The sequence below is a fragment of the Silene latifolia genome, chromosome 2 (genome assembly GCF_048544455.1).
Source record: "Silene latifolia isolate original U9 population chromosome 2, ASM4854445v1, whole genome shotgun sequence".
In the NCBI taxonomy this organism is placed as follows: Eukaryota; Viridiplantae; Streptophyta; class Magnoliopsida; order Caryophyllales; family Caryophyllaceae; genus Silene; species Silene latifolia.
In genome coordinates, this window is record NC_133527.1 from 169,021,141 (window position 1) to 169,034,850 (window position 13,710).

The 13,710-nt window shown below is 37.6% G+C and overlaps 1 protein-coding gene across 1 annotated transcript in view; it reads right to left on the bottom strand.

Annotated features, from left to right (window-relative positions):
- The window catches only part of LOC141631071 (uncharacterized), a 204,823-nt gene extending 191,877 nt beyond the window's left edge, over positions 1-12,946 (bottom strand). Inside the window, exon 1 of the mRNA XM_074443793.1 lies at positions 12,808-12,946. Coding sequence (XP_074299894.1) covers positions 12,808-12,826 — 19 coding nt within the window. The 5' untranslated portion in view covers positions 12,827-12,946. The remainder of the gene's footprint in view (positions 1-12,807) is intronic.
- Between the last annotated feature and the right edge of the window lie 764 nt (positions 12,947-13,710).

The window sequence follows — 13,710 nt, forward strand, 5'->3', positions numbered from 1 at the left end:
TACTCCAATGGTCGAGAACAAGAAATTGACATTGGATGAAAACGGTAAATCAGTTGATGAAACTACTTACCGTGGGATGATTGGGTCACTGTTATATTTGACCGCAAGTAGACCCGATATTATGTTTAGCGTATGCGTTTGTGCGAGATATCAATCGTCTCCCAAAGAATCGCATATGACGGCCGTAAAATGAATTTTACGTTACTTAATTAGAACGGCCAACTTATACTTATGGTATCCAATGGAATGCAATTTTGATCTAGTCGGTTATTCCGATGCCGACTACGCAGGATGTTCTCTAGACTAAAAAAGGAATTCGGGTGTCGCCACGTTTGTCGGACCGTGTATCATCACGTGGGGTTCGAAGAAACAAAATTCGGTTGCCCTCTCAACTGCTGAAGCTGAATATATTGCTGCAGGACTGGTATGTACTCAACTTTTATGGCTTAAGCAACAATTACGTGATTATGGTGTTGACGTAGGATGTATTCCTATTTTATGTGATAATACTAGTGCGATAATTATTTCTAAAAATCCCGCACAACATTCACGTACCAAACATATTGAAATAAGACACCATTTTATACGAGACCATGTTGAGAAGAGGAATATAAAACTTGAATTTTGTAGTACTGAAAAACAATGGGCAGACATTTTGACAAAATCATTAGCTAGAGAACGATTTGAGACTTTACGGTTGGAAATTGGTTTAATCAGTGGTACCTAAGCTTCTATATTTGTTCAATCTTTTTATGACTGACTAGTTAAGTTAAGATTGTATGACTGTGTCCGTATATTGCGTTGCATGAATAATTTCGTTTATAGTAATATTTTTATCATAAGATTCTATTTGATATTTAGAATTTAATTGATATACAAACTTATTCTTTATCACCATAAACAAAACACACCATATTTTTATCTTTCCAAATTACAAAAATCTTCCAAATAAGCTCTCACATACACGGCTCATGCTTCCTATATAGCTTCAATTTCCTAATTCTTGTCTTATCACCATAAATTCCTATGCTTATCACAATACCTATTCCTAATTAAAGACACTTACCATAATTGACCTCCACTTGTTAACCCTAAGCCTACACCTATATCTACCCTTTGCGTGTTACCCGTCCACCCATCCCCACTTGCATACCTTTTCCTTCTTCCAAATTTTTACCATCATCACAATTCCTTTCCTTTACTCAATCCATCACCATCACCTCCTTTTTCAACAATCACCATCATCATGAATCCATCTCATGCAAAGAATACCCGATCCTCAACCCGTCATAACCAAAACCGCCCCTTTCCTAACCAAACATCACCTTTACCACCACATGATCCTCGTTACATGAATTGTCCTTCACCACAACCAAACCCAAACTCGCCCCTGTTTCGTAGTCGGGACGAATCGGTGTCCGAAGGCAAAAGACGCCGTCTTTTCAAGGGTAAAAATAAAGTAGTTGTTGATGATAGTGAAGCTGTGGAGGAACCCGAGGTGATAGTCCGGAATGGTGTTGCTCGTACTTTGCTTAGGGATGCTTCGAAAGCCGCGACCAAGGAAGGGTTAAATCGTGTTCGGCTTACTCATGATGAAAGCATCTTAGTTAATCGAGTTTTGAGGTATTCCATTCATGGTGGTAGGTACTATCCGAAATCTTGGTTGGTTAGTGTTCCCGCTCTTGCTTTCTTTGTTAATTTTCTTGATTTTCAAGGGTGGAGTCACATTAGTCAGTTTTCGGGTCCTATTTACCCAGTTGAGGTGGTACAATTCTTTGCTAGTGTCTCAATCAAGAAAGGTGTCTTGCATGCGGTTGTTAATGGCGTTGATGTTACCGTCTCTGTTTCGGATTTTTGCTCTGCTTTTTCGGTTCCCGATGAAGGAATCGAATTAAATCCGAGTCTTGAATGGTCTAATGTTGTGAGTGAAAAGGAGTTGTTAGTGAAGAAGTATTTTGAGGAGATGACGGAGGGAGTTAATATTGTGGTTCGTCCTCTCTCGGCAAAAATCAAGTTCCTTTTGAACTTTTTGTGGAACACAGTGGTGCCGAGGAGAGGAGGCCGTGATAAGGTGTCGAGTTATGAAGCTATAATGGTTTATTCCTGGTTGGAAGGTCAGAAGTTAATTTGGGTAGTGTGGTCTTGCACCGTATAATTCAGACTAGTCTTACGGTAACTAAGGATAAGTTGAGCACCACAATCGATTTGCCGTATGGTATGTGGATATCTCGTTTGTTGGAAATAAAGCGAGTGGTAGGGCCTGACAGTTACGGTGTTAGTTCTCGGGATTGTATGTGTGACAAGTTGATCAAGCTAATGGGTCTTGTTGTTGATGGACCCGAGTTGCTTCTTGCAAAGGATGTTGAGAAAGCCCCGGTGGATTCGGGTTTAGGAGCTGTCGAGTCAAAGTTGGAGGGGTTTATGAGTGGTTTAATGGAGAAATTCGAGGAGCATTCGACTAATTTGGCTACAGTGTTGTCACGGGTTGGACCATCTCGGTCTTTAGACTCGGGCTTGGATGCTACTCGGGTGTACTCTTGGATGGAGGAAGTGGACAAGAGGTTAGCGGGTTTTGAGGGGGAGTTGAAGGCAATTCGTGGGGAAGTGTTACCACACGGTGATCGTCTCACTTTCCTTACGAGTCAGGGTGGCGCTTTGGTGATGCACGGGAAAGCAATGGCGGGTGATCAAGCTCTCACGTTGGAGGCCACAAAGGCTCTTTCTTTGAAAGTGCTTAATTTTGAAAGGAGCATTGGTACTCTTTCGCAGCTGGTTCGGAGCTCGTTTGACCGTCTGGATGCTTTGGAGCACCGCACTAGACCCGACTACGTGAACCCGTATAAGACCCGTAATATTTGATCTCCTGCCTTACCATCATTAGCCCTTACCTTAATTAGCTTTCTTTTTATTTTCTTTAATGGTGTGTAAAACAAATTTCTTATTCGGCCCATTTTGGCAATGCACTTGTGGTTATGGCCCAAGTGTTCTATTAGACATGTGTTCATTCGGCCCACTTAGGCTTTAACATGTTTAATTCTTAGTTTGTATGCTAATTATCTTTTGGATGCTTCTAGTCTTGCGTGTTATTATTATTTCTTATGGCGTTTTTATCTCTTGTCTCGTCTTATATTATTCTAGTCATTTTTGATTTGTTCTTAGCTTTTCGATGATGTCAAGAGAGGGAAAGAACGTCTATAGTAAGCATCTACCTAAGCTTGCTCCTTGTCAAGACCAATTGTCTCTTAAAGTCCTTAAAGTTTCGGTTTTTGAAAAATTGTCTTGATCTTGCGTTACTCTTTATTATCAAGATAACGGTCTTATATTGAGGGGGAACTTTTTAATTAGTCACAATTTTAGGAGACTTGCCATCATCAAAAAGGGGGAATTTGTTGGACCATATAGCTCATATGTTTATGTTTTGATGATGTCAAGGTGTTTTACATTTCATATACTTGTTGCGTGTAATCGTTTGTTGAGTATCTTAGAACTAACCTATTACGAGCAACAAAGAGGATTGTGACAATTGCATGAGAAGTTCAAGCCTTCGTTCAAGATCAAACAATTCAAGATTCATTCAAGTATTATGTGAAGACGAAGTTCGTCTAAAGATTAATCAAGCTTGGATGATGACGTAGCCTATACTTGAAGATCTCCTTGAAGATTAGAATAGTATAGGTGATTATCTCGTAATGGTAATCAAGAGTGAGTTTCTTGATTTAGTAAAGTTATAGCTTTGCAGCTATAACATTACTAGTAAAAGAGCTCAATGTTATAGCTCTTCTACTATAACATCGAAATGCTGAGTTTTTATACACGACTTATAAATGTTTCGAAAATTGTTTTATCATTGTTTAAAGTTTATTTTAAATGTTTTAATGAAAGTATTTATTTAATAAAGCCCGGTTTAGTGAGGAGTCCGGTTTTATTGTAAACGTTAATTGGTAGTTATGATGGATCAACTTATGAGTTGGACTTTACTACTAATTAGGGTTTCTATAATAGCCTCTCCTAAAACCTAAATTCTAATTATATATTAAGACTAGGGTTTGCACGATTCACGAGCTTATGGGCCGTGATATCTCGTGTTGCCTAGGAGATATTGGGTAAAGATTTTATTCTATAATGATATCTTTACATATCTTATATATCTTACTTAATATATTTATTTATGATTAAAGATATTCCTGTTTTAGGAAATCTTATCATAATCTTAGAAATTATAGTAAAGATAATATTTGGGAAGATTATATTCTATCTTTTAGAATATTCTTTATTATCTTTCAAGGCTTTTAGGAAAGAGATAATAAGAAGATATAATTTGCAATTATATTTTATTATTTTCGGCTATTAGGGTTTGTGCAAAAACCGTGTAGCCTACTTCTCCCCTATAAATACTTTGCTATTTACAACATCTAAGAGAGAGACCTTAAGCATAAAAAAATTATTTTCATCTTAAAAAGCAAACCGTGTGTTTTAAGCTGAAAAACCGATTTGCAATTTTGAAAAGTCGTGTGTCAAAAAACTCGCATACTCGTTCTTCATTTATCGTTATAAGATAATAGTGCTTAGTTGAATTCTTAACTTGTTCATTAACGTGAACCTTTGTTAGAATCATTAGTGCTTTCTTATTAGCGTAAGTTAGTCACTCGAGTATTTAACGGTACTCATTGAGTTACAGCTAGAGTTAGTTGTACGAGTTGGGTTAGTAAATTTGTAATCCGTAAAAAGGTACTAAATTTATTAATCGAGAATAGTGGACGTAGGTTTCGACTTGTGAAACTGAACCACTTCAAAAATCCGTGTGTCTCTCTTTCTTTCGTTTATTTGCTTTGCTTTTAATTCGTTAATTAGTTAATTAGTTAAAGTTTAATCAATAAACTTTAAATAATTAATTATACATACATAATCGAAAAAGCTTTAAAAAGTTTTAAATCCTCAATTCACCCCCCCTCTTGAGTATTTTGGATCAATAGACTCTTCATACGATATGTGTATATGTTTTGAGGTGGAATTAATTAGCTATTTAAATTTTACAAGAGGTTGTAAAATTAGCTAAATGGGATAATATTGACACAATGTATGTTGATAAAATGGTCTTATGATTACTTAATAGTTAAGTAGTCATAGGTAGTTAATTTGTATTATTTAAGTGTTAAATAATTAAATTAATATTTAATTATGTAAGATAATTAAATATAAGACTTATAAGCATTTGTGAGGCAAATGTCGAAAACCGAAATGGACTCATATTTAGTCCACTTTGACCGGTTTTATGAGGACATAACAAGTGTCCATTATGCGGCATTTTACCACTCATATTTGTCTCCATTTTTTGCCTATAAATACCCATATCATTCCACTAATTCGAAGGTTGAAAAATTTGAAGGAAAATTTGGCCTTTGTTGCTTCTCTTGGCCGGTTTTTACACAACACAAAAGACCAATTTTTCCTCCTTATTTTTCTTCATCTTTTTATATAAAAACACATATAAATTAACTAATAATATAATCAAAGTAATAATATAATTAGTACATCAAATATACATATATATACTCAAATAATATCTAGTCTATATTATTTGTAGTAATATTTTTGGGCTTATCTTGGGTGTATCCATAGGAGACCATCAACTTTGGTGGTTTGATATTCTTGGAGGATCATCCATATTTTCTAGCACAAGAACTACAAAGGTAGGAGACCTTTGTGGTGCCCAAAATTTGCCTTATTCCAATGTAAGGAAATTTTTCTCTTAAGATGGTTTTATACCATATCCTTGTTATTTTTCTATACATGCATGTTGATTTAGACCACCACAAAATTAATATGTAATTTTGATTTCATAAGATGAGACATAATATGGTCTAAATAACTAACAAGCCTCTCCGCCAACCGAGTGGCAATCGCTCCACAACTCAGAAAACGAGCGTCAGAAGAGGCCATCAAGGCCAAGCTGGCACACACTATGTCCGGAGCACTAAAGGTGACTCTCTGGGATCGGGTGGGGTTAAGTTAGGCCGCATGCAACATCACCTCGTGTGAGTTAAGCTTACTCACATCCTTCCTCTCATAAAGCAAACAGGTCAAAGCACGGAGAAAGATTTTCAAGGTGACATGTTGAACATCATTAATCAACATGTTGCTAGAGGTGGGGGCGGGTTTGCCGATAAAGCAAGGCATAAGGCTACTAGCCCCACACTCAGTCGGGATGTTCCTAAGAGCTCCCTTCGCAGGTCTAGCCAAGCCGAGGTGGGTGGCAAACATATCCATGGTAAGGAAGAAACTGGTGTTCATGAGGCGGAACTCAACGGTCTGCTCCACCGCATCATACTTGAAAGAACTCATGAACTCAAGGGTCAGAAAAGCATAAGAGTGTTTCCGGAGTCGGTACAACCCAGCCATGCCCAAGGTCTCGAAGATATGCCTAACATCAGTCTCAATCCCCAGGTCAATCAAAAGAGTGGTGTCGATACAACGGGTGGGTCGCATACGACGTCTCTGCAAAGCAACAAAAGTATCTCTTTGCGTAAAGTCCGCAAAGACAACGGAAGGGTACTCGGGTACCGCTGGGACCGTAGGTCCCCCACTCCCCTCACCTACCTCGGGCTCAGAAGCCCTCCCCCTTTTGCTCTGACGGGTTCCCACATTTGGTCTCGGCATCTGTTTTTAATACACATCTTAGATACACAACAACATATACTTGAAACACGTAAACCTTCATATAAGGGCATTTAGAAGAATCACTATATACACACTTTCACCAAACAATCCAAAAATTGCAATAATAAGCTCTAAAAAGGTCGTCAGACGGTCTCACAGCTACAACTAATTATGACAAGCATGGTATCAATTAACAACCCAACTACAAGTTTTAAAGACTAAACTTCAAAATAGTTCCACAATTAGACATGTTTCACAATTTATATGGACGAATTTCAGTTTGGGGCACTTTTAAGACGGAGTTTTAAGGCAAAATTTTGAGTAAAAACCATCAAAATCAACTCTAAACATGATATATATATATATAACATACATTACCCAATTTTCCCCCTTTCATATACAAAGACAACCAAAATTCAATTCAAAATCTCAAACCCTAGAAATTTTGACACCCACTTCCCCCCAAATTGATTCGATTTTTGGTATATTTAACATTGATACTCAACAAATTAAAGCAAATAAATCTTGTGACAACAATTACAAACAAGATTTGGCACATATTAATCGATTTTTCAGCAAACACCAACATCCTACATGATTCTAATTAATTAAAAACATAGAAATAGGATAAACATCCTTACCTTGATTTATTGGCAAGCAAAGAGAACGAATTTAGCAAGGAAAGCACAAGATTCAAGCACAAAATCACAAGGTTGAGAGCAACTTAAGAGAGATTAAGAGATTTAGGGTTTTGATGAATGAAGAAATAAGAAAGAAAGAATAGAGAAGAGGGGTTATGAATCCTGCAATATTCCGGGTACTGTTCACTTACTCGATCGAGTAAGTAGGTTACTCGGTCGAGTGGCCTCTACTCGATCGAGTTTTCCGTTGACAGATCCAACTTTTCGACGTTATAACTTCCTAACTAGATCGAATGAGGTCTACTCGATAGAGTAGATACTCTTACTCGGTCGGGCAAGTTTAAGAACGAGGTCAAAAGTTACGAATTTGAGTAACGGTTCCTGCAAAACAACAACTCGTGTCGATTCCAAAGTAAATTCGGAAATCGTCACAGATTATTACGTTCATTCATGACGTATTACTACTACTCATATGCAATGTATCGATCTAACAAACATATCACTTCATTCAACACATTTTACTTGATTCTATGACAAACATTACGCAACCAATTGACTCCACTATTAGCTTTCTCATGCATACATTCAACACATTTCTTTACCTCTAATCACGCATTTGTAACTTCAATAATACAACTTATAATCATATCACTCTAAGCATTCATCTAGCATTTAACCATACTTTATCGTTCAAGCTTACTAATAATTTAACCATGTCACAACAAATTATTAGCTAGATTACTCGACTTAACTATGCCATATTACGGAAGCATTCAACCATTCATCCATCACACTTACCAAATACCACTTTGACAAACGTTACAACAAGTTCAAAACTTACTGCTTACCACCATCGCCGCATACAAGTCTCACAATTTTATACCAATGCACAAAGTACGATCTAGAAAACATTACCATCACCATATCACACCACACTGTCACGTACTATAGCCATTCCACCACTTCCACTACTTTTATACACATTTTTACCCAACCACAGACTTTCACAGTTTCTCATCACAATTACACAGACCAGCATTCATAAAGACTCCATCACAAACATTTCTACCATATCCGTTATACATATTAGGCACAAAATTTCCGACTCGACATTCCCATACCCGGTGACTGGCTTATGCATAATGGGGCCATGATTTTGAAATGAGGGCGCCTACTCAATCAAAATCTAGCATCAGGTGGGGCTCCCAAGATACATACACCAGGTTCATTTTATTAGACTCACTATGTTCATTAGGCTCATTTGTTACAGGTTCCAAAATCGTCGCTCTGATACCACTTTGTAACACCCCCATATACCAAGGAGCCTTAACAAGACCTTCCCTAGCATATAAGGGCGTTACCATCTCGGTTGCCCAAGGACAGTAATTATCAAATGTCGATAAAAGAACAATTAAGTAATATTACAGGTGATTAACAAAACTAACGGTATAAAGTTACAATTCAAAACCACTATCAACTATGCGAACTACTACTGTCGTGACTCGTGATATACTCATCTCGCCAAGCACCCAGCTATCATCCAGATCACAACCTGCTAAAACTGACTGCTCACCATAAGGGATCACGACAGACATAACAGAAACAAATAACAAGACAAACCACACAAGGTCAGTAACTGAGAAAATAAACCAACAACCACAGACACAGCATAAGTACACAAATCATACACACACACACAAACATCTCCAATCAACCAATCACCATCACCGACTGTCCACTGGACAAGCCCTGCCAGTGGGGGACCGCAGCCGTTCCCACCTAAGCCCCGCTCATCATACCGAGCGATAAACCCATGTCCATTAATGTGCACATCCCCTCCCGTGGCGGGTTCCACGGAGGGCGAACTACGGACGTGAAGCCACTCCCGCAAGTGACTCCACTCAGCCGAGGACGCACCTCGAGAACCATAGACAAACAATCACAATCAGCTGCACCACAACAACGATAAACGAAACAACATAACACCAACCAACTACCACAATCAATCAACCACATCGACACTACAACAGCCAAACCACATCAAAAGACACTCTAGACAACCAACAGTACTGAGTAGGCGAACCTACCTTTAGCGCACCGCAGCGATTCCGCTTCCGATCACAAGACACCAATCAACCAAGCAACACACCTATACAAATAGTACAACCATCTATCACTATCGCTACAATCCTAACTGAAAACAACGACGACGATGATGATGACGATAACATACCTAAGCATAGCAACCCGGCGTCAAGACCGCTACCCGACTCAAGCATTCCATTCCCATGGTGTAATCATCCTCAAGGCAAGGGCTATGGTGAAGGAGAAGGAGAGTGACGGCATCTAGGTTTAGGAAATGAAGTGCGGAAATGATTTGAGGTTTCACGAAACACGATTTATAATTCCCCGCTGCAAACTCGTTACTCGATCGAGTAACTAACTTACTCGATCGAGTGACCTCTACTCGATCTAGCTCCCAAGCTACTCGATCTAGTAGCCTCAGCTAGATCGAGTACCACACAAACCAAAGCACATATCGTGATAAGACATCGCCCGTAAGTTCTCCCAAGGTCAAGATCAGTGTCTAAGGTCAGTCAACGTCGGTCAACGGGTCCCTAAAAGGACGGATATTACAGAGGTAATTGGTACAAACCAGATGCCTATTGTGTCTTCCATCAAGGGAAAGGTCATGATACAGAAAAGGTGCTTTAGATTAAAGCACGAAATCCAAGATATGATTCAGAAAGGAATGCTCCCAATCCCAACTGTGAAGCCCCATCACCAACCTTGTAACACCCCCATACTCCAAGTGCCTTACCAGGACCACTTAAAGCATCAGAATGCTACCATCTCGGTTACACGAGGTAATGTATATCAAATAGACTATAAAAGAACGTACTTTAATAAATAAGTTTAAGTGATTATATAACAAAACCAACTGTAAAGTAAAGTACAACTGTTCTTGTGGGATTTATCTGTATGCATCCCTTTATATTCAAGGATTATAACGAATTTTATGAAGATGATTACTAGTCATAAAATAAAATTACATAAACAAAAGTATATAGGATTTAGAAACAACCTTTGGTCCTAGCAAATTCGGCCTAAGAACAATATCGCAATGATATTCGCCTATTAGTTGCACCCAAGATGCTCCGAGAAATGCCCTTGATTTTGCTAGAATCGATCCAAAAATTAAAATAATTTTTAGGTTTTTCTTTGTGTTTTTCCGATGAGAGAGGAGGCAAAATGAAAAATGAATTAGGTCAGAAAATCCTCTCCCTTACTCCCCTATAAACCGTGTATGAGGAATGGATTAGGGTAGGATTTTTTTTTTCATTTTTCTCGGCCCATTTCCGAAATAAGGAGTATTATTTCCTTATTTTGGTTATTCCAAAAATGTATAAAATGTGTTAAATTGTCATCTAGTGAGGATCGAACCCATGACCTCTTGGTTTGTGTACCCTCACTATTACCACTATGACACATTCATCTTGTTGATATTAAATATAACCGATTACATTTAATTACGAATTAACAGATTAATTCGTCAAAGCTAACATTACATACATTTAATTAAATATAACTTATTATATTCAATTTACGAATTGACAGTTAATTCGTCTCAACTAATATTATTTAATCTTCATTAAATAATTGTCTCATCAACATATTGACTAACTGTTTAGTCATATTAGGCATCAATGTGATCATATTTCTATAACCACATCTCTCAAACACATCCTATAGGTGTGACCTTTAGGGACCAGTTGATCACCGCCATCTGTATGATAATAACGTCAAACTTTCTAGCAAGCCAACCGTTATTAGGTAATCGTTAATCAACTCATAAAATACGAAGTATACCCTTGTGAACCGTAAGAGATTTACAAATGTTATCACACTAATTTGTGGAGGACACAAGCTCCAACAAACTCCCACTTGTCCTCACAAGTGTATGTGCGATAACCGATTCTCATATCCTAAAATTTCTCCCACTCAATGTAAAACAATTTGCAAATCCGTATTCACAAAGGTCGTATTTTACAAGCGATCAATATCAAGAGTGGTTTCCCCGACTAGAGAGTAACTTAACTGATAAACGAATCATCATTCGAGCATGGCCATGCATTTCAGGTACAACTCCTCGGGTGGCCCTGAGAAATAACTATACCTGATAAGGGTTGGATATTTTCCTCAACTCGAATCCCTGAGATGTAAGCACAAAGTATGAAATGACCCGAGAAAAAATCTACTTAGCCTCCGATTCATGGCAGACCGTGAGAAAGAAACCAAAGTCACCCAAAAACTGCCTTAATCTCAAGAGACAGTCGATAGTCAAAAGAATCGACTCTAGGAACACAATGGATGTCCTATCCATGACCTGGCACCGAATGTTTTGTAAACATTTAGGACTCCATTACGTTGTCACAAAAAGTTGTCCTACGAGGTATCGTTATAATCTCGCATCTGTGATCGATCAGTCAACCGTTTGACTTATGGCTCGTTGAACCCACCATCAATCGACTGCACAATATAATAGCCGGAGTTATCAGCTCACATTGGCGATTACGGACCAAAACAAATATAATGTAATTCAGTTCACTTTGTGGCGTTCAATGTTGTCAGTACAATCCACATGAAAAACAAAATATTATAATAAAACGATGAAGTTATAAATAGTATATGAAAAAGATAATGTATCAAATCCATAATCAAGTACTACAACTCAGGAACACGTTTAATTCCCATGGAAATAACGTGCCCTACATGCTTATCATAATTCAACGGTTTAGTGAGAGGATCCGCGATGTTATCATCCGTCGCAATCTTGTCAATCACAATCTCTTCTTGCTCCACGTAATCACGGATCAGGTGAGCTTTCCGACAACTCTTCCATATCAAACATTTGTTTAACCCTGTGTTTTTTTTCAGATTCTACCATATACCCTAGGTTTTTCAAAATCACACAAGATACCCCTAAACTCAATAAATTGTTCAACAAATACCCTAAATACTAAAAAATTTCAATTTTAAATATTATATTTGAGCGGTTTTGGTTGATTACTCATCCAAAATTAGTAAAGTCATCAATATAATCTTCATTTTCTCATAAATGTACAGTTTTTTGTGACAATATGTGCCAATAACAAAACTCAAATTTGGATATCTAGGGTAAGTTAGGTGCTAACCTTGGGATTTAGGATTTAGGGGTATATCAGATGTTTCTTACAAATAGTGGGTACATGTTAGAATCTGGGAAAACACAGGGGTACACCGTAGAAAATCCCAAAGATAAACAAATGATCGAGACGAACAGGGTACAATAATAGGGATATAATCAAACAGATGCAACAAAGCTATATTCTCAACTAAAAATTACACACATTATCATGCAAAATGTATGATGAATGATAAAAGGACTGATTAATTGAGAAATCAAATAAAAAAAATCGTAAAAATGATATGAAATCGAACAAAAGAGAGTGAGAAAGGGGAAAAACACCTGCAGAACGGCGAGCCATGCTGTAGAGAGAAAAGAGGGAGACGAGGAAGTTGGTTGTGGATGTAAGACAAATACGTCTGAGATTTGTTGGTGAGAGTGTTTGTCGTTGTTTCACATTTTACGAATGGGAGATCGATCATTTATAGCGCATGTAGGTCTCTTTGTCTCTAGACTCTTCTCTTCGTTTGGGCTTTGGATTGGGCTTTGGATTGATCATCTCAGTTTTTCCTATGTTCGTTCTAGACTTGTCAAACCTAACCTGACCCGAAAGCCGATCTTAATCCAATTAGATATAATCCAGTTTTTTCAACCCAAACCCGTTTTAGACTTGTATATAGCAGGTAAAAAAGTTTAATTTCAAAATTTTGACAAAAAAATATGTTCATATCACGTCATCACTACGATGACATCACCTTAAACTGCATGTCACCTCATCTCGAACCATGTGTCATGTCATCACTCTCATTGTATTATATCAAACTACATATCACTTCATCACTTCTAACTACATGACAGTCGTGTCAACATTACCGCCTCATCACCTCGAGTCACATGACATCTACCGACCTCGAACTGCCTGCCACGTCATCATTGTCACCTCGAATCGTGTGCCACCTCATTTGCGCCTCACTTTTGTACATTGAGAATTAGTGGAGATAATTTTGGTGGTGGTTGTAAAGCAGGTGACAATTTAAGATGAACAAAAGAAGAAAAAACGTATATATGATAAAAATTATGTAATAAAAAAAGTTCTAAAAAATACCAAAAAAAAAGTCGTTGATCTACCCTTTTTTAACCCGAAGTCCTTATAGACTCGACCCATATTTTACCTGATTCATATTTTATCTGAACCAAAAATTACCTAAGAGATTGTATTTTGAAGTTTTTTTTAATTGATTTACA